The sequence below is a fragment of the Corapipo altera genome, unplaced genomic scaffold (assembly GCF_003945725.1).
Source record: "Corapipo altera isolate COAL_440 unplaced genomic scaffold, ASM394572v1 112, whole genome shotgun sequence".
In the NCBI taxonomy this organism is placed as follows: Eukaryota; Metazoa; Chordata; class Aves; order Passeriformes; family Pipridae; genus Corapipo; species Corapipo altera.
Window position 1 is genome coordinate 5,040,469 of NW_020884899.1, and position 26,933 is coordinate 5,067,401.

The 26,933-nt window shown below is 38.7% G+C and overlaps 1 protein-coding gene across 6 annotated transcripts in view; it reads left to right on the forward strand.

Moving 5' to 3' along the window:
* The window catches only part of MAST2 (microtubule associated serine/threonine kinase 2), a 192,168-nt gene that overhangs the window by 56,022 nt on the left and 109,213 nt on the right, over nt 1–26,933 (forward strand). For 5 of the 6 annotated variants that reach the window (XM_027648987.1, XM_027648977.1, XM_027648978.1 and 2 more), the window contains one exon: nt 26,840–26,871. In XM_027648987.1, coding sequence (XP_027504788.1) covers nt 26,840–26,871 — 32 coding nt within the window. Of the gene's footprint in view, nt 1–9,282; nt 9,304–26,839; nt 26,872–26,933 lie in introns of those variants that run through there. The other variant, XM_027648986.1, reaches the window with a different exon arrangement.

The window sequence follows — 26,933 nt, forward strand, 5'->3', positions numbered from 1 at the left end:
TGTGCACTGTCTTTTGCTCAGAAGTGTCTGGAGGGCCATGAGTGAGGAGAAGAAGGACTGGGGAGCACTGACTATGGATGAATAGTTGCTGGAATTCATTAACTAGATCAGTCATAGGCAACTTGTTTTGACTAAACTCAGTCAGTGGAAACAAACCGTGAAGTTTTATTATATGAGTCTGTTGTAATCTTGTGCTTGGGTGCTGTATATCATAACATGTGAAAATGGATTGTTATGATGTGTGTGAGTGTGCTGCATCTCATTGTAGGACTGAGCATTCATGCTTAGAAAGGCTCCCTGTGTTGATTTTTAGTGAATGTCTGCCTGGCTCATGCTTTCACCCTGGTTTGGTTTTTCAGGACTTGCCCCTGTGGTCCAGTTTGCAATGGAGTAGGAAAGGGGACTGAATTTGGGGAGTGTATGCTTCTGGCATACACTTTGAAGACACTAGAAAATACAGCAAGGGAAAAATGTGTAACCTTGTCTGAATAAAATGTCCTTGAAATATGGACAAGGATAAAAGGTTAAATGGTTTGCTCAGGCAGAAGAGATGGCATTTAGCTGCTGTCTTCAGGGTATTGTTAAATTGCTCTGATAATTTGCTATAGTTATGCTTAAATAAGTGCTTTCAGTTTGTCGTTAAGGACTTTGTGAATTCTCATATAGCTGAACTAAACTTTTTATTTTCAACCTGTAAGAAAAGATAAAAATGCCAGTAATTAATTCTGCTCCAGGAAGAAAGGTTTTGTTAGCAGGTGACTGCATGAAAAAGTGGATCTGTGTGTGTGCATCTGAGTCTAAGGAGATTTTGGATAAAGGGATTCTTCCCAAAGATAAGCAGCTATATCTTTTTCATACATTTCATTGGCTTAAAAGTGTCTGCTTGGTAGACTTGCTCGTTGCCAGGCACGGTTTTTGCTGCTGGTGGTGACAGGGGTTGCTGTGTAGAGAGTGGTTTTTGTTTCTCCTCCCTGCCATCAGCCACTTGGCGTGCCTCACTGGTGTTAATATCGCTGCATTTTGTACTTGCTTAATGCTGGAAATCCCAAACCTTAGAGGAAAACCAGTTCTCCAGCCTAGCAACATAACATAATGCTGCCATGCTGCAAGACTAGTGTTTAATCTGCTTATCTTTAATAGTCTTCACTGCTTACACAGACCCACTTACCTCTTTAATGAGAAGAAATGTCCTGCAGTGAGGCAGCGTGTATTTTGCTTCTAGGCTTATGTCATCAGCCTGGAAGTTGAAATTGGTTAGAGCACTTTTTTATTTTCCTGTCAGTTCTGCCTGGTTATGGTTGCCCTCTTTGGTTTCTCACATACACTGAAAGAGAGTGTTTTTTGTAAAAGGAAACCTAATTAAAACATGCCCAGTGAAAATCTAATTTTTGAAAAGTGTCGGTATTGATTGGGAGAAGGAAGTCCTCTTGTATTTTCAAGGGTAAATATCAAGTATGTTTGCATTCTGAATATTTGTACATTGTGGCTACTATCACATAAATGACAAAAGTATGTTGCAGTATTTTTGTAACACCTAGAAAAGGCTCTCTAAAATGTCAGGAGACATTGGAAGTCAATTGTAAATATGTAGCAATATTTCCCATATGATTTAGCAGTTGTTCCTCTTTTACTTTGTATTAAATTGCTTTACTGAAGCCATTAGTATTTATCTGACCTGTAGAAGGTACAGGATTTTACCATTTCCAGGGTCAAGACAGGGTAGCCTCTTCAGGGTTGGTGATTCTTAAATTTTTAGGAGCTACTATAAGAAGACACAGAGTAACCTGTAGACACCAAAGTGCTTGTGTGCAAAATGTCTGTGTTGTTTTCATGTTATTGTCTGAAGTAGATATTGAATCTTCAAATGGGGTTCATTTTTAAGAGCTGCATACCCTAGACCTTTTTTGATATGTGTTCTTAGCACAACAGTGAGAGACAAGAATCTGGAATACTTTATTTAGCCATTTACGTGAGCAGCAGAGTCTTTTTGCCCACCAGAGAAGTGTGCAAATGCAAGTATTTTTCTCCTAGCATCCAAGGTGGTTCAGGCATTACCTATGTAGCTTGTTTTCAGCTGTGTGGGTATACTCTGAATTTTCAAATCTGTGAATATACTTTAGCAGTCTTTTTTTCTTACAGGAACAAACTGTTTAAAGTTTACATTCTCTTTCAGGAATCAAAGAAATAAGATTGGCTTTGGTGGACTTAATAAAATCTTGCTACCTAGATTTCATGTTTCTAGATGTTAAAGGTTTTTCTTAGCAATATGACTTTTGGCCTGGCTATCAGTGACATTTGAAAGAAATCGCGAAACAAAATAAAAGCCACCTAAAACAAGAGGAAATTCAAGTGGTATGGAAATGATTTGTTAGACCAGGTATGCTTTACAAATATGAATTTTCAGTTTACTCATATCTTGTGAAAACATTGTATTTATACTGTAAATAATGCAGTGCAGAGTTCCTTAAACTTGGCTTATGAGCTTGGAAATCATCATCTCTATTTAAAGATTTACTATGAATCACACTCTGTAGTTTCATGATTCAGAGCCTAAAAGGAAGACTGGTAGGTTATTAATTTGAATCTGCTAGTCTGTTTATTCTTAGAAAGGTAATTTCAGCTTGGATTCAATTATTGTATACTATATCATAAATACATAAATACATGCCATTTTACATAAATGCCTCTATATGATTAAACCTTGAAGTTCCTCTTTTTTGCTTCATGGATCAAGCATTCTTGATGTAAATCCAGTAAAAAGTATTAAGTTGTTTCAGATTTTGACGGACTTCATCCTAATATTCGACTTCACTGTCCTTAACTATTCTTTCAATACCAATTTTATTGATATGTCTGAAGGCAATAAGGTCCATCTTTCTGTGCATCTTGACATGTTGTTGTCTGCTGTGGGCCTTTGGGTAAAGTGCTCTACTACAGGTGTGTCATAATATAGTGAATTAAGAGTTTAATCCTTCCACTTCCTGTGCAGAAGGCTTCCTGACACGGTCATTGCTGTCCTCTGAATTAATTTTTTCTTCCTTAAATAAATAACTGCATTTATGATTTTGTATTGTTTCTCTTTGATAATTAGATATATATATCTCTTTAAAATCTGGGCTTTGACGTTATCATCACTTTGTCTATGAACACAAACAAGTAATTCTCTGGATGGAAAGTGGTTCAGCTTTGTTTTTACCTGGTCACATCTGTAAATGACTCATTTTGCTAACAGCAATGCTCCATTGAAATCAAATTGTTTAAGCACAGCAGATGCTTTTGTAGCCAAAGGTTTCTCTTTTCAAGCTGCTCTTGGATATTACTGTGATAAAGTCATGTTTGGAATGAGGATGAATATAATTACTGCCTATTGTATGGCATAGCTTAAACAACTGTAACCTGATATAATTGCTTTTAAATTACTTTCATCAGAAGATGAAAATATTAATTGGATTTGACATTTATCACTTGTTTTACATCAGGCTAATAAATGTCACTTGTGCTGCCAGCCAAAAGAAAGAAATGATATCAGATGTCACTGGGGTGGGTTGGTGTGGTCCATGAATAGAGTCCTTTCTGCTCCATCGGTTCCGTGAGCTGTGGCTCCTTCGTGCTGGTAATGACTCAGGGCTGCAGGTCTGAAATGGAACAAGCCAGACCCATGGGCATCTCTTCCCAGCAAATCTGTGGCCCTAAGACTATTATAAAGCGTTTCCAATGTTATGCTGCTTTTTTTTTCCCTGTAGGTGTAGGTGGTGATCTCCCACTCTGTAAAAATATCCATCGTTCGGCTTTATTTTTCATCATTGTAGTGAACAATTTGGCCAAGGTGGAAGAATTTGTGCTGACTGGTAGAGATCCCCTGGGGGGGGGCTAATTGTGGGGTGCTTGCTGGGAGGCAGTTAGGATCTTAAAACCCTTAAACAATGGGGATAAATTGAAAGGCTGGGGGAATGGATTGTGGTGAGCTACGAGCAAGAAAAAGATTGGAGGTGACTTAAACAGGGACATGAGTGATTTTACAATTGAGATTGATTTCAGATTGCAAAGGCTGTGGGCAGACAGTTTATTTTCTCTAATGGTCTCCAGTCATTTGCTATTTGTTTTTCTAGCTTTTATCTTCTCCTTTTTCAAATACAGTCTCAGGCACCTTCCCATTCTGAGCTTGTTGACTGTTTTGGTAGGCCCTACCTTAAAACTGTGGGCCAAATTTAAACCTGGCAGTTCTGTTGCCCTTCATCTCAGAACATTTATTTATGAAATAGCACCCGAAACTTCTTGTATTGAACTGGGGAGGTATTAAAGGTTTTTTTTTAACAACGGTATAATCAGGGACAATTTTGCTGTGTGCTGATGACTGCCTGCTTGTAAGTTTTGAGAGTTTGACAGTGCTGAGCTGATATTTTTCTTCCAAAGTGGCTACCATGAAGAAAGCCCCGCAGGGACTTGAGACTACTGTAGACTTTCAGAAAGCAATGTTGTGCTTGATTAAGTTTAGACAGATGATGGAGTGATGTAGTAAAATCATTTTTGTTAAGGCATAATATAACATAGAATCCAATGTAGTACCATTGGGACTGATAAAAATGAAATACTAAAGAAAAACCATGCCCTTACATACAGCTTTCAGCAGCAGATGCAATAGATGTAATTTAGTTGTGTGGTGCTGGAAACATAATATTGATTTACCATGAATCAAGAGAAATAGCCTGTACCTTGCCTTGGTCGTATGGATTGCAGCAATCTTGGGCAAACCAGTTACCTAAAAATGGTGCTCTAACAGAATTCCTTCTTTTTGATAGCGATGGGGAGGTGACTGCAGCCAGGTGAAAGATCCAGTTACTTGTCTAAATGGGGAGGTGAGAGGTCCTTATGTGCTGTTGCTGGGAATTGCCAGTTTTCTGTGTAGTCAACTCATACTTTTTGAAAAGAACGACTTCTTGAAAGTGAGCCCTTGCATAACTTGCACAGAACTGAAGGCAGTGGAATGAGAGGGGTTTTGGGGTAGATCTTGCTTCTGCCTTCTTCATCTCTTTGTATAGCATTTATGTACCACAAGATAAACATATTTTTTTCTCTCTTTAAAAAAATATCAGGCAAAACAGCATTTGAGGTAAAGTTGCAGTGACTTCAGAGAAGGTCACTCTGGTCACTGTGTGGCATGTGAGTTCTTTCTAAAAGGCAATAGTTCTCTTGGTCTTTACTAAGTGAATTACTGGATAAAGTGATTTCTGTTCCTTGCTTGTGTTTTTTGGCAGACAATGTAATGCTAACAAAGAGTTTTACTGACTTCACCTTTCAACCACAAATAGCTGTGTTATCTTATTGTTTGAGAGATTGGTGTATGGCCTTCATTCATTTATTCCTTAATCCTCAGGTGACCTAGTTTATCCTGAAGTAAGATGGCTTTAAATACCCTTGACATAGACCTTGATATTTGAAACAAGGCTGTCTAGTATTGCTGTCCTGGGTCTCTTTGTGCGCTCCTCACTATGACCAGGTGAAAGTAAGTATTTCAAGAAACAACTACTTATTTTTAGTTTATTTTTAAATGTACAGAAATCCTATATTGTAGGCAAATTGAAGCCTTGTCACAAGAGGCTTTGCCTCCCCTCATTATTCCTCATTTATCCTTATGCTGCAGTGTGCAGATCCTCTTTGTTCCACAGGTGAAGTCAAACAGAACTGGGTGTGTTGTATAATGGGACTCAAAAGGAGGCTTCATACTTAAATTTCTTCTGTTTTCCGAAAACCTTGGAGTTTAACAACCATTTTTTTCAATATTCTCTACTTTTCTTTCTGGAAGTGAGCTTGATTAGAGGGCTGCTAAATTAATGGCAGCAGGGTGCATCATGTAAATGAAACCTGACCACTTTAGAACTGATGTTTTAAATGGAGTGGTTGCCTTTTTTTTCTTTCCCCAGCTACCAAACTCAATTTCTCCCCAAGTATTCTTTGTGAAGAATTAGTGCTTCTAAACTCCTAGAAGGCAGATTTCAGAAAGCATTAAAATAATTCCTTTTGGTATTTCAAGAGCCCCCCTGTTCTCCTGGGAAAAAAAAACCAACCAACAGAGCCAAACCAGGAAGACACTTAGCTATAAAAATAGGCTACCTTTGTACGTGGGCTGGGCTTTTGAGTCTTTGCTGAGTGTTTTTATGGGACTGGTTGATTTGTTTTTTGTTTATTTTATAAAAAGGAATAAATGAACAAATGCTGTTTGTTTTCAGGAACCAATGACTGGCATAAATTTACAGGCATATTGTGATGGGGAAGGATAGGTGACCCAAATTATGTGAAAGCTGCAAGCAGTCAAACAGTTTGGGATGCTGAGTCAGTTGTGATAGAACTCTCTCAAAAAAAAGAAATTCCCATTAATTGCATAACAAGCAGGTTTAGGGATGGTATAATGCTACACAAAGGCAGGAGAGAAAAACCTCTGCCATTTTTCATCTTGGATTTGTGTGAATTCTAAAAAAGCAAAAATAGAATAAAATTCTTTTATTAGTGTAACAGATTGTGATTGGTAGTTGATATTATGGCTAGAAATTGGTTTTAAGCACTGTATTTTGAAACAGCTTGAGCAATACTATAGGCTTTTACTTAACATGCCTCTCAAAATCGTTTCTGCTCTCTCTCACAATCTTTCAACCATGCAAACATATATTTGGACAAGATATCTTTTTTCATCTGTTTGACATAACATTCACTTTATTGTTCAATAGTCAGTCCTCTTTTTTTTCCCCCTGAATCTTCCACTGTATTTGTGAAGTTCTAAACTGCTTCATATCAGCCAGAAAACCACAATGAAACAGAAAATGAAAACTGATGCAGACAAAGTATAAAAATATTTGTAAATATATTTTAAGTTGTAGTAAAAAACTGTTTAATTACCTGAATGGAGGAAAGTTTCATCCGAACAGGAGGCATCTTAAAGGTTTATACTTAGACAATGTAGCCAAGGGAGTCAAAGTAGCTCTAAATATCATAAAATGCATCTGAGAGAGCAATAAGGTAGAGATAAACATTCATAGCATTTAAGCATGACATTAGTTTTTAAAGGTTAAAATTTTAAATCAAATTCAGAGGAAATATTTTTAATTACAAATGAGGCAATGTGAGGAAAATGAATGTTGAAATAGATGTTGCACTCAGAGCTGTGGTCAGTGCCTTGGTGGTGTCCAAGTGGAGACCAGTGATGAGGGATGTTCCTCAGGGGATGGTATTGGGACTGATGCTGTTAAACAACTTAATGGGACTGAGGCCCTTCAGCAAGTTTTGTGATGATGCCAAAGCTGAGTGCTGCAGTGACATGCTGGGGGAAGAGATGCCATCTAGAGGGACCTGGACAGCTCTCAGAGGTGGGCCTGTGTGAACCTCGTGAAGTTCAGCAAGGCCAAGTGCAAGGTCCTGCACGTGTGTTGGGGCAATCCTGAGCACAAGTACAGGCTGGGGGATGGACAGATCAAGAGCAGCCCTGATGAGAAAGGCTTGGGGTGGATGAGAGGCTGGACATGACCCAGCAATCTGTGCTTGCAGCCCAGAAAGCCAACTGTGTCCTGGGCTGCATCCAAAGCAGCGTGGGCAGCAGGTCGAGGGAAAGGATTCTGCTCCTTTGCTCTGCTGTGGTGAGACTCCACGTGGAGTGCTGCCTCCAGCTCAGGGATCCCCAGCACAGGACCTGTTAGCAAAAAACAAGTATTTGTTCCAACCTCCATTTTGGTAGTGACTGGATGAGGGCTGTGTTAAGTGACAGGAAATTAAGGAGGCAGAAAGATGAATTCCAAATGTCATGGGGGCAGGCTGTAGAAACTGTAAGAACCGAGAAGGACAAGGCAGACCAGAGTCTTTCAGTGCCTTCACATCTGAATCTGTATCCACAATGTTAATTGTATCACTAAAATGAGCCAATGGTAGGTAAACTGAGCAGTTTGAAATCCCAGGTAAAAGGAGATATCTGTCAGTCTGCTAAGCAGTGTTTGCCTTTATAAACTGAGCAGAAATCAAAGTCAGGGAAACTAAACCGAAAAAGTAGAAACTTAACTTTAGATTTAACAGTAGTATGATCCTTAGAGGTTATTCACCATTGCTACTGTGAAATAAGCTGGTAGGTTATCAAATTGTTGTGTTTGAAAAAAATTACTTTAGAAATAATACACCAACTGCTAAGGTCAGGTAGACTAAACCAAATGTTTTTAGAATTGACTTTTCAAGTAACTGTCAAGTTCTTAGGGAAAAACATAGAATTAATAAGAGTAGAAAACTCAGAGGTGGAAACCAACAAAATGCTACATTCAAATAATTTAGTAATTTTACATGAGAGAAATACTGAAGGGGTTGCCTTGGAAATATGTTCCTTGTGTTTTAATTGCCCTGTCAGAGAAGATGATCTAGTTAATGGTTAAGTTTTGTTTCCCATATTAAAATCCATATTTGGATTCTGTGCTTCCATATACCATCTATTTCTATTATCTTTTAGTAAATGTCTGAATTGGTTTCAAATTCATATTATGAACGAAAGGTTGCAGTAAATGTTGAATCTGATCATATGGATATAGTGGATCTTATTTTGCTGCTTTAATATGTTTGAAGTCCAAATTAATCTTACACCTAGATTAGCATTACTGGGATGTGATAATGGATTAAGTACTGATCTTTTCTGCCCCCTGTTTCATCAGCTGCTTTCTTCTGCAGGAGTGGTAATTGCTTTGGAATGGAAATCTTCAAATAGTGTTTCAGTTGATAAAGATTTGTGCAATATCCATGCAGATATTCTTTTGCATTAAAAGGGATTTCTCTACTATTTATTTTGACACATGTTAAATAGTGTAAGAGATATCAGAATGTGAATCATAATTCCTTAAAGAACTCGTGTAATAGCTATATGAGTCGTCTTGCAGAAATACAAAATCATAACATGGAGATCAGCTCATGAAAATTTTAAACTGAAAATACGAGTATCAAAGAAGAAATAGTACATTTATCCTACAATACACCCAATGGCACAGGATTGACTACATACCAAGTAGAACTGTCATAAGGGGACAATGTACAGCATTAGCTCAACAAGAAAAGTACAAACATTAGTACTAACTTTAGAAGAAAAGTGCTAACGTGACTAATGTGAATAAGGTCTCCTGTTTTTGATCCAGGTAAAATTTCACCTGCGCTATTTTGATCTGGACCATTAAACACATAGCTGCCGATTCGATGGAGTTCCAGCCTCAGAACAAATAGAAACATAAGTCAGCTTTCAACATCAGATGAATTCACCTGGGCAGGAGAATGTTAAGAAAGATAATGAAGGTAATGTAAGGAAGGCTTTAAAATGGACTTGCAGCTGTGCACGTGTCACCTACTGCACCTGGAGTGAGATGTGGCAGCTTTGTGTCCCCTCCTTACCTGATCACCTCCCATAGTTTGACCACGGCCTGGTTTGCAGGGAGTTTGAGAATTAACTGAGAAATGAGACCATTTGTGCTGTTCCTTAAGGACAGTCACAAAACAATAGGAAAAACTTAACAGCAATGTGTATACCACTGGGATTATCACTGTAACTCCTGGTTGCAGGAAAGAGATTAAAACTCCACTAACAGCAAAATATTAAAGAAGAACACTTGCTAAAAGCAATTTGAACTTTCAACAGAGAAAAATATTGCAGATGACAAAAGTGGGAAAAACCTGCCAAGTAGTGTCATAATTTTACAAGAAATTAATTTTTGGACATGGGAGGTTTCCTTCTGATGCACAAGACATAATAACAAGCTAATGCTAAAAGAGTAAGGAGATAGGCTCCCTTTGTCCCCTGGTGGTGGACAAAGTAGAACTTTCTCCAAAGTACATAGAATTTTAGTTTTTACAGGGAATACAGGATGCTGATTCATTAACAACACTGCCAGCAATCAGTGTTAGAAGATCTGAAATAATCCTTTCTCAGTTCATGCAGTTTGCATCTTCATCTCCAGAAGGTGATCAGGAGAGACCTGTCACTCTCCTATTGCAGTATTAATGGTGGAGATCAATAAATGTATTTCCAAAGTCCGAATCATAAGTATGTGTAATATGAAATTTAATAACCAAGTCAAAATTATGTTAACCAATGAAAATAATTACTTTAAAGGTGCTAATTCCTTTTTCTATGGGGAAAGCCTTATAGTTTAGAGATGCAAAAACCTGAAATAACAGCTCCTGATAGTTGCTGGTGGAATGGCAGTCAAATGAGAAAACCTTTGGATTCTTGGTAGCTCTCTCTTCTCCTGGAAAAAATTCTGATCCCCAGTGTCGTCTTCAGCAGTCTGACTCCTGCTCCTGGAGTGCATTCTCTTGTGAAAAGATGTGGTGATTTAGCTCCATCCATCCAAAATGACACATTTGTGGCTTAAGAAGTATTTCAGCTGAGACTTCTGTGTATCCACAGCAGACAGATCCTTCTGTAGTCGTCATTTGCTGGAAACTGGGGCTGATAGTCTTGCAGCTTATCCCTCAAAAGTAACTTGTAGTGCAGTAGACCAACAGAGTGGAGTAAAAAGCCAAAAAGGTTGAGTGTAACTAGAGAGGATTCACTGAAGATGGGCCATAAAACAAACAAAAAAGTGCTCCCACAGAAAATGGCAATGGCAGCCGTAAAATCAGATAATAAAGTGATCCTACCATGAAGACAAAAAAGCAAAAAACTATTAAGCCCCCCCAGAGAACCAAACTAAACAGAAAACACAAAACAAACAGGCTTAGGACAGGGAAACAGAGGCATATAGCAGCAGCCATGTTGCCACTAAAAAAATCCTGTCCTTAAGAAGATTAGGAAAATTCCTCTTGTGCTAAGCTTTCACAGTTGGCCTGCTATATATATATCATAGGCTGTTTTTGAATGCCTCCATAAATTGCATATCTAGAAAATGCATTCCAGACACCTGTGGCTTTCAAGCCTTTTGTTTTCCAAAGAAAGAAGTCGGTTGTAAAAGAAGGTGTTAGAAATAATACTGCAATCCATGCTGCATCAGTCCATTGGAACAAAATGTGCTCATGTGGTGTCTTTGAAGTTTGTATATGTACAAATGAAAATGTGTGGGCTTTCCATTTATCCCAGGAAAACAGAATTTCTTTGTGTCTGCTTAGTCATGGAAATTGTGTGTGTATATCCATACATATGAAACACTGTCCAGTTGTATCTCTCGAGGACCTCAGAGAATGTAGGCACTTCATTGCTACTGTTTTAGAAGTGTGGTCTTCCGAAAATTAGAAACTTTAATTTCCATTTCGAGCACACTTACACCTATTTGTGTGCATCATTTCTTGTGCCAGCATTGTCCTTTGTTCTGAGTAGCTTTCCTCCCATGGGAATTCTCACTTGATTTTACTCAATGAATCCAAGAGACTGTCCTTGCTGCAGCCAAAAACTTCTTTTGTTGGAATGATGGCTGCCAGCGTTTGAATATTCATTTTAGATGAACTGGAGATGCTCCTTTCTGAGCCTGCTGTCACACTGCAAACATTTGAAGCTACCTCTCTTATTTTGGCTAGAAAGACAAGTTATTTTCTCTCTTCTGAAAACTTATTCCTTTGTGCTTGGAGTCTTTTTTCTAGTTTCAGGCTTGAGTATATATTACATAGCAAAATGAATTTCAAGAATAGTAGCAAGCTGTCTCGGCCAGGAGCCTGGGATTTGTCTTTGTGAATGACATGCCCAGAACCAGACATGGCATCATAGCTGCTGATGTGTTTCTGATTGAGCTAATGGCATTATAATTATTTCCATAATATGTTCCATCCCGTTCTTGATGCTGCCTAACAGCTTGTTTGCCTTTTTTCGCTATTACAGCTGTCCATTGTCTTCACAGTTTCTCCTCTGTCCTTTGTCAAATTAGTGCTGGTTTGGCTGTGTGTGGGTGTATGGGTAGCTGGTTGTGTATATATTGATTCTGGCATTGTGTTGACCAGGGATAAATTCCTCACACTGCCAGGGATTTATAGGAAATCTGCATGTTTGGTCTTATTCAGTGTCTACTATTGCAGTGTGTGCTGAAATGAATGGAAGACTCAAGGAGACTTATGGATCTCTTATCTAACGTTTTACTGTAATAGAACAGTTTAATTCTGATCCTTCTGCCCTTTTTTCTTTGTTGTTGTTGGTTTTGATTTTTTTTTCTTCTTCTGTATGTAAGATGTTTGACACACCTAAAACATTAGCCACTGTTCTGCCTGAGCATCTGAGGTGCCTAACCTGTTCAGAGATGCAGGAGTGCAAGTGACAGCGTTTTCTAATTTGTATAGAGAACAGGGAACAAGCAAAAAGGTTGGCTGTCTTCAGTGGAGAGAGAGAATGCCTCAAGTCAGCATTTAAAAACAGCTCCAGAAATTCAACAAACCAGACTTGAATAGATCTCACCTATTTCTAATTTGCTTAATGAAAGTAGAACAGGGTGGGAAGAGAGCAATCTTAATCACTTAAAGGAGAAGCTTAGTTAATATTAGCTCCCAATACCTAACTTATTGTTAAACATAGGGTACAGGTAAAAATCTGGTGTCTCAGTGAAGGGTTCTCATGTTATTGCAGGGAATTGAAAATACGTGACGATGTAGTCAGACAGCAGGTCTTCTACGTGTGTGTGTGTGTGTGGTTCAAGGATCTCTCAGCAGTAAAAGAACAGGTTTGCTCTTTTAAACTGAATGCAGCTGAACTGGACCAGCTTAGTAAAGAGGCTCAGAGATGAGACCTACAGAAGCACAGCAGGTCACTCCTGTCTGAACTGTGGCAGCCTCTGCACTGCTGCTGCGGACGGACCCAGCCTTCGGACAATATCCACCTTCCAGCTGAAAGTCACTTTATCCTTCTGTACTGAGGAGGCTCCTGCAAGCAGAGGTGATCCCTAAGGATAAGAGGAAGCTGATTGTGATAGAGGGTGACTCTGTCAGTAAATGCAGTTAAATGGATTTCTGTGTGGGATGTTCAAGGGTGCTTTGAGGGTAACTTCAGGTTGTGAAGTGGGACATGGAAATACAAGAGTTCTGTGATAGCATTCTCTGTTATACCTGCCAGCTCTGTATGTGCGAATCCTGTAGACAAGAGATTAGCAGCCCACATGTGTGGATGATGTAACGGATGATATAATGGTGTAAAAAGAAGGGATTAGGTGTGATGGGAGCTGATGAACCTTTTGGGACTGAAGACTTCTTCCCGGAAGGAATGCTGCACCTCAGTCAAGACAGAATCATGCTGTAGGTACTAAAAATCAGAAGGAATGTAGAAGGCTGGAGACAAATCCAAAATAGCATCTCTTGGGCTTCAGACTGGCCTTTCAGGAAGCAATTATTTTTTTATGTGCAAAATATTCCCTCTATGGCTTATCCTAATGAGCACTGGCCCAGACTGAAATCTTCTGTTCTCGTGACTTGTCCTAACTTTGCAGCTTCCCCAACCTTATTTAATGGTTCCTGATGTCACTGTCTTGAACTGAGAGTTGGTAGCACAGTCCTGGAACTGTATGTTTTGCTGTTGCAGGCTGGAATTCCTGCCCAAAGAGATTCTGTGATGCTTTTCTTCTGCAGTACTTTTTTATCCTGGTAAATGTAATGCACAGAGCCTCTTCCCTGCCTCTACATCGTAATCTATCAGTCCTGAAAAGCAGATACTCACAATGCTATCCTGTAGATATCCTGTGTGTGGGATGCCTGTTACAGAGGGTGGTTGGTTGGTGACAAATATACTTTTGTTCTATTTTCCAGGCTTCTAGAATTAATGTGGAAGCACTTGTAATTTCTGCTTTGCTCTATCCTCAGTATTGCACATGGCAGCTCCCTGGCATTGTAGGCAGGTTCATTTCCCTTTCCCACATCTTGCTATTATGTTGTTTATTTGCCTGTTGGCTTTTTGAACCCTTTTTGCTCCTTGCATTTCTCAGGCTCCAGAGACTTATTTGCTTTGATAGGCATACCTGAATCTATGAGGCAAAAGCCTATTAGGCATGAAGGAAACCATAGATGGAGATTTTCAGACAGTACAATGAACTTAATTTCACACTTTTACCATTGAAATTAATGGAAATTTGTACAGTGAAGTTCCAATATTGTTTTGAAAATACTATTTTTTTTGTCAGTCATTCACTTTATCAGTTTCTAGGACTGAACAGGCAGTGAAATGCTATTTAAGTATACTGAAATTAGCAAAACTTGAAGTATTAAGACTGAAAATAAGGTTTAGCCCTCCTCAGTATAGTTAATTACAAATAATTCTTTCAAGTTTTACAGTACAGATTCTGCTTCTTAGAACCAGTACACATTTAAATGCTCTGTGTCCATCTGCATTTCATGTTAAACTTGGCCAGAGAGGCTTATAAATATTCAATTAGAATAACTGGGAAAATGAAAAGAATATTTTATTCATCTCTAGTGTCTATTGATTTTTTAAATAAGTAGGCATAATGTCTATCGATTTTATTTTTTGAAAGCAGGTTATACATTGCAATTTAAGGTCACTAGACACAAATGCTGGGCAGATCCTTACAGTTTCAGGCAGGGGAGGAAGTATGATTTCAGTTGCTCTACCTCCAGCTGAAAATATTCCAACACCATGTTAACAAAGCAATGCACTTTCCCAGGGGCTCACCTAAGTAAGACAGTGGACTCACTACAGCTGAAAAACTGCCAGGTCTCTGGTAATTCTTGTCTCTGTGTGAGCCATCTTAGTATTTTTCTTAAATAAATACCAAGCTGATTTTTAAATTTGTTTCAAAGATTAATACTTCTATAAAAATAAGTGATGGGCAGAAAAAGAATCATTCATTATTTAAGAAGCTACTGTGGAATTAATAACAGTGAAAGTATAGTGCTACCTGTGACATACTTTTTTCTTAATCATATAGGTGAGAAAAGATCATTTAAGATGTTAGGTCTAAATTGTCACCACTTAGCTTATATGTAAATCTGGAGTAACCCCAGAAGCTGCATTGAGATTGCTTTGGATGGGTGTTACATAAATTCCCCTATAGCCAGTCATCTCTAATTTCCTGACTACATGGTGGGTTTGCTTTCCTATGCTGTAATTCTGGATGCAACAAGTACAAAGTCCATATTAAAAATAAACCCTTAAATCCCAAAGGTTTCTGTCAGAAGGTCTATCTTCTTATAAACTGAAATGCTTAAAATGCAGTGGTGAATTTGGAGCAATGTTTTAGCCCCAAGAATAGGATTTAAGTGGAAATCATCACCTCTTGCCTTTTCTTTGCTGTGCTTTTACATTGTGAAAAATGAAAAAGGGAAGCGTGTTAAAAGAACTTTGAACCTGTTGCAGTCAGACCATTTTGGAACTATTTTAACAGTTTCCAAACTGTTTTTATTGAATTGAAAAATATCAGTTACTGCAGAATTTAACTTTAGAGGAGAATGAATGGAATTAATTCACTTTTTATTTAATTCGCTTTTTTTGTGTGCAGTGAATGATTTTACAGGATCTCTTTAATTCTTTTACCAATCCTTTGTTCTGGCTGCTGAAGTTGCACTTCTCTTGTGAGAATTTGGTGAGCACCAGTACAGCTTGTGGGTATCACTGGCTGAGAGAAGACATTGTGGAAATAGAGATTAATGAGTTAAACATCTAAAGGAAATACACCAAGATTTTTCTTGATGGAGAAAATAACTTATACCAAAGAGCAGAAGTAGATAGTTGCTATTGGAAAGTTAAATCTTGAGTTATACTTTGCAAGCTATTTAGATTATTTCTTCACAGATGGTCACTAAACTTTCATCTTTTTAGTTAGTTCTTTGTAGTTTGGTCCCTCTCAAACAAAAACGTAAAAAGTTTGGTGAAAAGTCTTAGTTTTTTTTTTTTTTTTCATTAGTTACTATCATAAAACTTAAACATTTGATCATCCACAGCAAACATACTTTGTATAGAAAGTCCTCTAATGTACATGGCAGCACATCAAAATTGTAACTTCCACTCTGAGAAAAGCTATTTAATTGGGGCTGATTGTTAGCAGGGTGGGATAGGCAGAAGAAAATCGCAATGAAACTTGAAAAACAGCAATGAGAAGGCTTGTGCAGAGGTATACAGCTGGGTTTTAGGTGCTTGCAGCACTTTTGTACTTAACTGTTTTGATGTACTGAAACCTTCCCTGTTAGGTGGTTAGCAGTTTACATGCTGCTTTTTCTTTCCAGTATGAGTAACGTTTTTTGGGTAGGTTTTATGAAATGTGTATCAGAGGAGCACAGACTTTGATTCTGGTGTTATAGTTCTCCTATAGTACAATAAAGATGTTGAGTTAAAAATAACATATTAAAGACTTTTTGACTCCCCAGAAGCTATTGTGAGCTGAGTGCTTTAACCAAGCATTGAACTCAACCTGAAAGTGTGAGCAAGGACCATGATTGGACTGGCTGTTGTGAGATCTCTCAGGTTCAGGAAAAGCCCCTTCCCAAGTCCTCTTTGAGGAAGAGCACTGTTTAGTGACAACTTGTGATGAATTTGCAAGTCCTGCAGAGACTTTGGAAATTTCTTCTGGACCCATAAACACAAACAGGAATATACCTTAAAGCCTGACTTTGAAGTCAACAGCTGAATGAAAAAAAACCCTTCAAGTTTCTTCCAAAATGAGTACAGGATGAAGACTGTACAGAAGAGTGATGGTGGTACAGACAGTCCTGAGTACCTGGAAGGCTTTTCCTGGTGGTGAAATCAGTGTTTGTTCTGATTTGAAGTACGGTAAAGGACAGAAGACAAGTTTTAGAGATCGATTAATATCTTTTGGCTTCATATATTTTCAAAAGAGTCCCTATTTATAATTTAAATGCAACAGAAAGAGAATCCTAGCCAGAACATGTCCTTGTAATAGAATCAGCTGTTTCTGTCAGTCCATTACAGAGCACTAATCGCCCATCAGAACTAAAAGTCATTATGCACAGTCTGCAGTTTCTCAAATCTGTGCTTTGGGAGTGCATGCCTGTATTTTACCAGTACTTTAATTGGGGATGAATTTTCTTTTACTCTGAAACAGATCTGTTGGCACCGAGTAAGCCTGAATTACCCAACTGTATTAAATGTAGTTTGTTCAGAAATAAATCTGTGAAAGATGCTTAGATGTATCCCGTGCTTTTTCACAGGAGAAGTCTTAGTGATCCAAAAACTTTAGTTCAGTTCACATTTGCAGAATTTGTGGTACACATGTAGGACAGGACTGGATGTGGTTACTTAAAAATATGGCCAGGGATGTGGCAGGTCAGTTCCTATGGTTCCCAGCTCTATTATTTATAATAATATATAAATCTATAATTTTTAAATTAGGGTAAGGTGGGTGGTTATTGCAGTTCTATCTCACCAAAATGGAGAGGATCACTGAATTGCCTTTTTTTGCATGTTTGTCTTTAGGTTAATTTAAATACACTTAAGCAGATCAAATACCTGTTTCAAAGTATGTGTGAAAAAGATAATAGGAAAGCATGTTCCAATTTAATATTTGGTATTTTGTCCACTGAAAATGTTGTTTTTCAGAACTAATTGTAAAAAAGTTGTGGCAAAAAAGGTTTGTGTTATAACTCTGAAATGAGTCACACTAAATGTGTTATCACCTTGTATTTCTAGGGGATGAATGTTTCTTCCTGTACACATAATACAAACATAAAACTTCTGTGGCTGTTTGCTTTTTCTGTAAAAAAATATTTATTGTCTGGGAGTGAAACAACTGAGCCCTTTCTTTCATCAGTTCTGTCAAGGGTTTGTGTTCCAGTTTGGAGCTCAGCAGACATAAACAATATCAGAGACTATTCACTTTTAAGGGCAGAAAGAGAAATTAAAATTATGTTGTCTGGCCGACATCTCTGTTTCCAAATTTTCACATGGTGCTCTGCATGTGGAGTTCTTCACTGAGTGGATGATGGCCTGTAACTATTCCTTTGCAAAAAACCATGAGCCTCCTTCCCTGGTTTTGTGAGAAGCAGAGTTTTGAGAGGGGTAAGCTCAAGTGCCTCATGCAGCTCAGCTAAGCAATGAAAAATTACATCTGCTTGTTCTGTAAATAATGTCCAGTCAGAGCAGATGTAATTAACTGCTGAACTTAATGGATGCCTCATGAGGTTACAGATGCTATCAGTCATAAACTAGATGAAGGCAAGGGAGCTCTATATGCTTGGAATTCCTTTTAGGACTAATTACTAAATATCTTTAAAATTGATTGCTTATGCTTTCAATTTCTGAGAGTGTTTTCACATGATCTATGTGGAATGGACTTGCTGCATCTTTAGAACAGGGTGGGAGACACCTTCATTGTTGAGGGTTTTTGAGGAACAAAAATTTCTTTGTTCCCCAGAACTTTCTCCCAGAACTTTACTATTACTTGGTTTTATTTCAGGGCTGGCCAAGCTGTTCAGCTGTCCAACAAGACTGGTCTGACTCAGATTTTTTTTTTTTCCCTAAATTAGTTGAGAAATAAACAATTGCAAAGATAAAATTCTGTCAATGTGTCACAAACGTTAGCCTGACGTTGACAAAGCAGTTGGAGACACAGGGAATGCCTCTCAAAAACAACAACCAAATTTAATTTCTGCCTGTTTGCTTTCAAGCAGCTGGGGAGTCAGTGAGAAACCAGCCTGACAGAATAGACAGAACCCTTTGGACTGTTTTAAGGGACCTGCTGCTGATGTTAATATGGAACTGACCACATACCTTTTCTTGCTTCAACTAGTGTTGAAGAACATCCAGTTTATTTCAATATAATATAATGCCAAGTGTATTTCAATATTTTTTTTGTAATCTCTGATCTTTGTTCACAGTCTATGTTAACAATGCACTGAATGGATATGAGCTGATGAGCCTGTCCAGGAGTTTTTGTGAGATGCCCATAGTTTCTTATAACTTTTATTTAGGATAAACCAGAAGGGTCCTCAAACTCACCAAAATTATGTTTGGCTTGATTATTCTGTTTTAAGGGATGTTTAAAGAGTTTTATGGATAAATTTGGTGATCAGGTAGCCTTGATGACAGCTGTTAATTCCTCTAAAAACAACCTTTTAAGGAGTAGACGTATGCATGGTAGAAATGTCAGCTGACTTAATCATAGATTAATATTAGTATGAGCCAACAAAGGAGAGAATAAAACTGGATTTATTAATTTGTAATACTCTTGGCATTTTTAGCAGCTGTGACTGTTTCCTTGTGATCGTTGCATGCCCAGTCTTGAAGGAATTTTTGGTGCGAGTCAAGACAGAGTAATTTTAAGAGCAGTTTCTAACAATAGCATTACAGCTGCAGTCCTGTGTGGCTCCAAGATGACACTCTTTTCTGCATTTTCCAAAATTTTGTAGAACATGACCTTTTGACTTAAATTTCTGAAACTGGCGCCGTCTGGCAAAGTGAAAGAGAATTTTGAACAGTTGCTCCCATTATTTTGGATGTCGGTTCAAGGCTGGGCTGCCTCTTTCACACATCAGGAATCTGCTTCGTGGCCTTGTAAAACTAGAATTAAGTAATGAGGAAGATTAATGAGCTGTCTAAGCTGTGGGCTTTATTCTTCTCTATATTCCTTCTCCCTTAGGCAAATTTGTGCAAAAATATAATACACATAAGGAAGATTTGCAGCATTTATTATGGGTGTTATTTCTCAGGTTTGAAAGTATAACCTGCCTTTTATTTACAGAGGACCAACCCACACCTTGCTTTTTATTTTGTTGATCCACACACACATTTTGGGCAACTGTTACTGTTTATTTCAGGGAATAAGTTATCCTAATGGTCTTCTGCAGCTACTGCTATTGCAATTTATGGATTACCTGTTAGGAGAGCAAATTCACCTTTTTTCTTCTGTGTGGTTTTTTCTGTGCTTCCACTCCTCATCTAGGACTCTGGGTTGCAAAATTCAAACCGTAATAGTTAGTTACCTTTTCCTGGAAATGAAATTACATCTTAAAAACATTCTTTTACGTGCTCTTTATAATTTAAAAGTAACTCTGGCAAATGTATTTGAAGTGGGCTGCTGCTATGGTTGGGGTTTTTTTTAGCCTTGAGGAAAACAATCAAGTTGATAGTAAATTAGTTTGCTGATGTCTAAGGATTGAACAGCTGAGTTACTGTACCCCAATTCTCGACCTGAGCAGGGATCTCAGAGCTTGTCTCAAATTTTCAGAAACCACCCACTGTTTAACCTCAGATGAAAAGCTTGGGATCAAATATGAAACGAGCCATTGTCTTTACTATGGAAAGAAAGAGATGCTGCTTGACTGATGGCATGAAATTAGAGTGACTTGTGCTCCTGATCCCCAGTGACAGAGATGGGAATGAGTCCTGTGGAGGAAATGAGAGCTGGAAAACTTTGAGTCATTCATTGCTGTGGCTGTTGAGGGATGTGTGGGTGCCACCCTACCCTGGGCTGTGGGCACCCAGTCCTGTGGAAGCTGTAGCTCAGCTGTGGCAGGTGGCTTTTCCAGGGGCTGGGCAACTCCCCATTCAACCCTTGGGAATGTGGTTTACATCTGCTGTTTCTGTTGTCCTCTGCCTGTCCAAGCCATGGTGTGTGGTTTCAGCATGTTTGTCACCATGAGCAGGTCCTGTCTGGCCCGTGATGTGCTGGGTAATGTTGTATTTTGGGCTTGAAAACATGATGTAATGTACAAAATATGGAATAGACACTTCAGCTGACTAAAATATATAAATATATATATATATATATGTAAATGGGAGTGGGTACTGAAAGTATTCTGAGCAAAGTGTGAATTCTTGCCTGTTTTGAGATGTATTCTGGAATTATTTTAAGTCAAGTAACCAAAAGCTTAAATCTTATGGAAAGCCCTGAGGTTAAGTGATATGAAAGGTTAGTGGGCAGCTTCTGGATGCATTTATTCTTGACAGGTTAATGCACAGATGTGACCTGGATCCTTAGCTTTGCTTACAAAGGAATAACTTTCTGTTGCTCAGGCAGAAGGGCTGGTGGGGGAGGGAAAATAACTTGCTGTGTTTGAGAATTTTGCTTAAAGTTTAAAGGGCTTTTAGCTTTATTTCCTTTTGCAGTAACTCTAATTTGAAATAAATCCGAAGGCTTTTTATTTTGCTGACTAGGAAGGGATTTCTAAGCTGAAGAGGAGAGAAAGGCTGGAAGATCTAAAGACATGAAATGCATCTGGCTGATTTGTGACCTGTGGGTTGGAAGACTGATCTATACTGAATATTTAGAGAAATAGGGCTGCCTGTAAGTTAAACAGCGGAGAGGCTTTTTTTCCCCATTTGGTTTTATATGTTAATGTACTTTGCAAATGGCATTTTTACTGACATGCAACTTCTTCTGGGGTAGAGAACTACTCCAAACAGGAAATTTAATTTGCTTTGAACTTGTAGTATGTTTAGGGTAGCGCTGGGTGAACTGTTGGCTATTCTGTGCCACACATGTTGTCCTGAAGGCTGTGGCACTTTGTCATCGAGAAGGTGAGATTTCTTAGGAAAGGGTGGTTCCAGGCAGTTTGGCTGCTACTGGGAATATGGGAAGAGGCACTGGGGCTAAGCCATCCATGGCAATCCATGAATTTGTGTGATGGCAGACATAAATTCAGCAGAGTGAGGAGAAAGGTCTGGGCATTAAACTCCGTGTCCTCTGAATATTTTGAATAGTATTGGCAAGAGCTTGAGTATTCGTTTTCTGTATTTTAAGTATCTCTGTAGCTAAGCAGATGATCTAACTGTATGATCCTGAATTTAGTTTCTAAAAAGTCAGTAAACTGTAGAAAATATCTGCAGCATATTCCATAGGTTAATCTGACCTTCAGTGTAGATATGGTTTTAGTGTTGCTGTTTAAAATTCTTCACTGATGAGTTTGGAAAACAAGTTCAGATGTAATCATTTCTAGAAAGAGAAATTGAGAAGTGCTGTATTTAATAACCATTGAGAATGATATGGTGAAAAGAAGGAAATTATTTTTCCTGACAGATTCTGATAGGAGAAAGAGAAGCTTATTGTGGGGTGGGTTTCTTTTTTTTTATTATTTTTTTTATTTTATTTTTTTTTAAGTCACCATGAAAAATTCCTTCCTGTTAATCTGATGGATGGATTACAGTTTGCCCTTGCACGGCCAGTTGTACTTTCCATCAGAACTGGAGATTCCAACCCTCATTATATCATTTCTGTAATGCAAATGGTTATGTATAGAAGGAGATTTAATTAATCCCCTGCTGGTTGGTAGTATACCCTAAAGCAAACATAGTCAGCAAAGAAAAAAAATTAAAACATGAGTGCATGGTACCAGGTCACTGACTGTCAGTGGAATTTCATCATCTGTGAAATATTAACTTATTAACCGAAATGTATTTGCTCTTATAGCTGTAAAAATATTTGTCTATTGTCCCAAGTGATGATAGTGAGCTACCTTGCAAGAAACCAAGGTCAAAGGCAATCTCAGGAATCGTGCTGTCTGCTCTGGCAAAAATATGGAACATCCTGTGTAGTGACGGTTCTCACTTTAATTTGCAAGGGCTCCATTTAAGCTGCCATCAGTGCAGGCTCCAGCATCCAACTTTGCCTGTGGGTCTGTGCCATATGCGCAGCTACACATTCAAGGACAAATTACAAGACTGAGAGAAAGTGACAAATTTGAGTGATGGGCTCCTGGTTTTTTCACACTTTTATAACATAACCTATCTGTTTAAACGGTGTGGGTTGTATTTTAGGTCAAGGAACAAATAGATTTCCAGACTTCATTTCCGTGTGCATACACCTGTGCAAAAAGCCAGCGCTCTTTCTGCTGCTGCCTGAAACACTCCTGTTTTCAGATGCAGTTTCTGTATCTGAAAGCTGACAGTTGAATAAATTTTTCAGTATCTATGCACTAAACAATGTATTATGTAAACAGAAAAAGTGATGTTTGAAATGGCCAGTATATTTTCCCTTCTAGCTTCCTTGCTGCCTCAAAAATGAGGAGTCCTATTGTCAAACCTGAACTGTAGCATGATATGGTGTCCAACTGACTTGATATCCTCATGATCTGAGGTGATAAGATAAAAGGAAACAAATATAAGGAACTCTTTTGAAGGCAGGTATTTGAATCTGCTTTTTATAAACTCCACAATACTGAATTTCTTCCCCAAGATCCATTTTTAACTACTTGTCTGAAAATTTGCTGCTTCTTTTGTCATGTAGAGATCAAGTTGCATGTTTAATAATTATGCCTTGAAATATGGAACTGATACGGAAAATTAACTTTCAGAACAGTCTGTTCTTGTCATTTGGGTACTGCAAGATTTAATACACTCTTTATTTTTCAGGATCTGTGGAAGTAGTTCTTTATTTCCCCTTCTGAAAGTCCTGTGTGAATAATGTGCACCAATCTTTTAAAATGTTCTTATGCTATTTAGCACTTCATATAAATCAAATATAAATGTAAGCCTCTATTTTAAGGGTTGTATTGTTGACCTAGAGAGCAGGTGGCATGGGGGCTGGCTGAAGTAATAATGGTAATATAAATATAGCTACTGGCAGCACAAGTGCTCGGGGAGGCAGATGTGCTGTCGGAAGGGGCAGTTTAGATTCTTGTGTGTTCATGTGTTGTTCTCATCAGAAGGGTGGTCTTAAATGAAAAATGTCCTTTAGGATAAACCAGCTTATTGAAAGGATTACAGCTGCACCCCATAAATAGTGTTTCAGACCAAGTAGTCACAGCTCAGCACTCTTTTATTAGTTATCACCCCTCTTAAAATGTGATTTATTTTTTCAGGATACGTGGACATATAATGCCAAACTCCATTGGGGTGTGCGTCAAATCACCAGGCAAATCACGCCACTTCCCTCATAATTTACCAACTAAAACATTTAATCTGTACTATAAAACTGACTCTGAGTAGAGTTTAACCTTTGTTAGGGTGCTTGTGAAATGCTGTTGGACTTCTCTCTTATATTTTGCGCAATTATCGAATCATTGTTTTTGTAGTGCTTCTTCAATATGTTTGAAACTACCCTGTTATTTCAAGATGTAAACTCTGTTTGTCCCACTGCACACATTAGTGTTGAGCCATCTTGAGACACAGCTGAGTCTCCACCCTGTGAGTGTGTCCCCATCCCTGGTAGGCATTTCCATTGTCTGCTTGATCCCCTGGAGACCTGCAGTGTTCTGCTGACAGCGAGCATCCTCAAATAGGTGCCCTGCAATAGGCCATCAGTTGTCTGCAGTCTGCTCTCTCCTTCCTTCCATCTCCAGGCATTTTCTTTCTGGGATATAACCTTTTCAGACACCAGCTCACTGGTGATTTGGGAAAAGCGAAGGATGTGATCACGCTGCTTGTGTTTGTGTAACATCCAGCTCTGGTGCTTTTGCCTTGGCCCTGCTGGTCGTATCTGGTTTGGGGGATTGTAGGTGCTGTTCCCAGCCCTGCTTTGGAGAGGCAGAAAAGGGTGAAGAGCTGGGAGGGTGCTGCTTTGGCATTTCTCCAGAGGACAGGAAAAGTGCTGTGGAGGTCGGGACATGGCTCGCTGTGTGGCTGTTAGGGTTTTTGAAGGGGATTTTAAGACTAACATGAAACGAGGCATAGTGGAACAACAGGTATAAAAATTGATTGTTTTGATTGTGCTCTTTGTTGTCAAGACCACAGTGATATTAAATGTGAGCTAGTGCCTATTGATTGCACAGCTGCACTGTGTTTGTCAAGGTGGAGGTGCAGAAGGAAGACAATTGCTACATGGATAGGATGATATTTCAGTTGCATTGAGATGTCATCTGCTAGGACTTTCTTCCTTGCTTGCTTGTGAACTCAGTTGATCACAGTTTTCAAAGGTACAAAGCTTTCAGGGACAAAGCCCAAGGCAGTTCTCCTTCTAACCTTGCATGCATTTAATCGTGAATTACCTATATTATAGGAAGTATTAAAGGTAATAATTGTGTGAGTAAAACAAGTGTTCAGTAGAGGAAAGGAAAGGATTTGTCCATTCCTGTTCCTGGACCATGTTTCTTGTGGTGTATATCTGTAAGTCACAATTACTGGAGCTGTGCTGCTGCAAGGGAGTGTTCTCTAAGTGACTTTTCAGCCCTAATGACTAGAGCAAAGGTTGTAAAAATGAACCCCTAAAAGCTGAAAAACTAGAAGGTAGATAAAGAGACTTAAAGGTCACTGTTCTGCTTTTTCAGCCAGTACCATGAAATTCCAGAGCTTTATACATGCATTCGGAAAATTTCTGGGGCTGACTGTGTTGGAATAAACACAAATATATAATTTGAATGGAAAAACTGCCCTCTGCTAAAAGGTGCCATCTTCTTTAAAGAGGATAAATTAAATACAGCTGCTCATATCATGTAAGAGATGTATATGCATGTGTAAGTACTATACTATCTACAGAAGCAGAATAATATATAATGCCTATAATTTTACCTATTTATTTATCCATTTGTAGTGGCAAAAAGCTGTCATTGCTACGTAGGCTTCGTGGTTGGAAAGTAATTCTTCCTAACAAATGAAAGTGGAAGAAGTACCTTTTTTAGAATATAAAACACACAACCTGTTATAGATGCTAATGATTTATTATCTTACGCACTTGAAGTGTTTTGATTAGATCTTGACAAGTTTGTCTGATGGCAGGAATTTATTTCTCGATGCTGTAAGCTGTCAGCCTTGTGATAATTCACACATGAAATTTGCTTGGTACTGTTAAACTGCAATGAAATTTCAAATTGTGGAGAACTCATACTTGAAAAGAATAACAGCCTGTTTAAGATTGATTTGTTTGTTTATTGATTTATTAGTTTTAGTGCCTGTAACTTTTTGGTATCTTTGAAAAACTTTCAGGCAAGTCCCATGCATTACTGACCAGACCAGTCACTGACTGTCAGTAACACAATCATGTCAGTCATGAACTCTGTAACTAAAGACGGAAAAGAGATTTTACCAGATTTTACGGATTTAATTTTTTTCTTTTGACTTTTTATTTCCCCCCAGAATTCAGTGAAAACATTGATTTTTAATTTTTTTTTTTTCCCTTAGAAAGGATGAAAAACACAGCACGTAGATCCTCACAGCCACTTGGTATTGGCTGTGCTGGCACTTGCTGTGATCAGCCGAGGCGAAGCAGCCCGGGATCAGGGAATATTTTCCTGGCGAAGCATCCAGGGAATATTTTTTAGGGATACAGACCAAGAACCGGCGGCGGGCGCGGCTTCCACCTGGCGGCGACCCTCGGGAGCGCAGCCCCGCCCGGCCGCGATATCCAGAGCCGGGAGCGGGCGCTCCCTCGGGATGCCGCGTCCATCGCCTTGGGGTGCCCGTGAGCTGAATAAAAACCTTAAAAAGAAAATAAAAACAGAAATAAAAAACGTTAACACCCCACCCCCCCACCCCCCGCCCACCGTCTGCCTTTGCTTGTGCTGCCGAGGTGCAAAACGGTGCTGATAAGTGGCGGTTGTGTTTGGCCTCCGATTTTTATATGTTTTAAAAAAAACCCGAACAACCAAACCAAACCCCCAAAAGCCATTCTCTTGCATTAATTCTTCCTTTTGGTGAGACTGTGAGACCACCCCGCACAGCTGCAGGCACACTGCGTTCCACACTCCTGGAAGTGGTTCGGTCTGATGCTGATGCGGAATGTAGGACAGAATTAATTACTGCCTTATCTGTGCTTAGGCTTGAATTTCAAAGTTATGTTTGCTCTGTTGAGTGCTTATGATTTTTTGACTACAAAGGCAATGGCTGTTTAGACAAAGTGAGCAACTTTTGTACCCCGGACTGTGCTCTGTGGATGTGCAGCAGCAGTGCTGTGGAGTTCTGCTCTGAGCATGCGTTGGAAAGTGGCCAGCTCTTTATTAATTTCACCTCAGTCATTAATTGATAAATAAATTAGTAGTATATAATAGCAAGTAAAACTAACTCAGGTTTTCTTTCTTATTTTTCTTCCAGAAAGAGCTCAGTCTCCCCAGAAGAGGAAGCTTGTAAGTATAATTATTCTTTATTCATCCCTTGGTTTGTTTTGAACATATATAGCTGTTCAGTT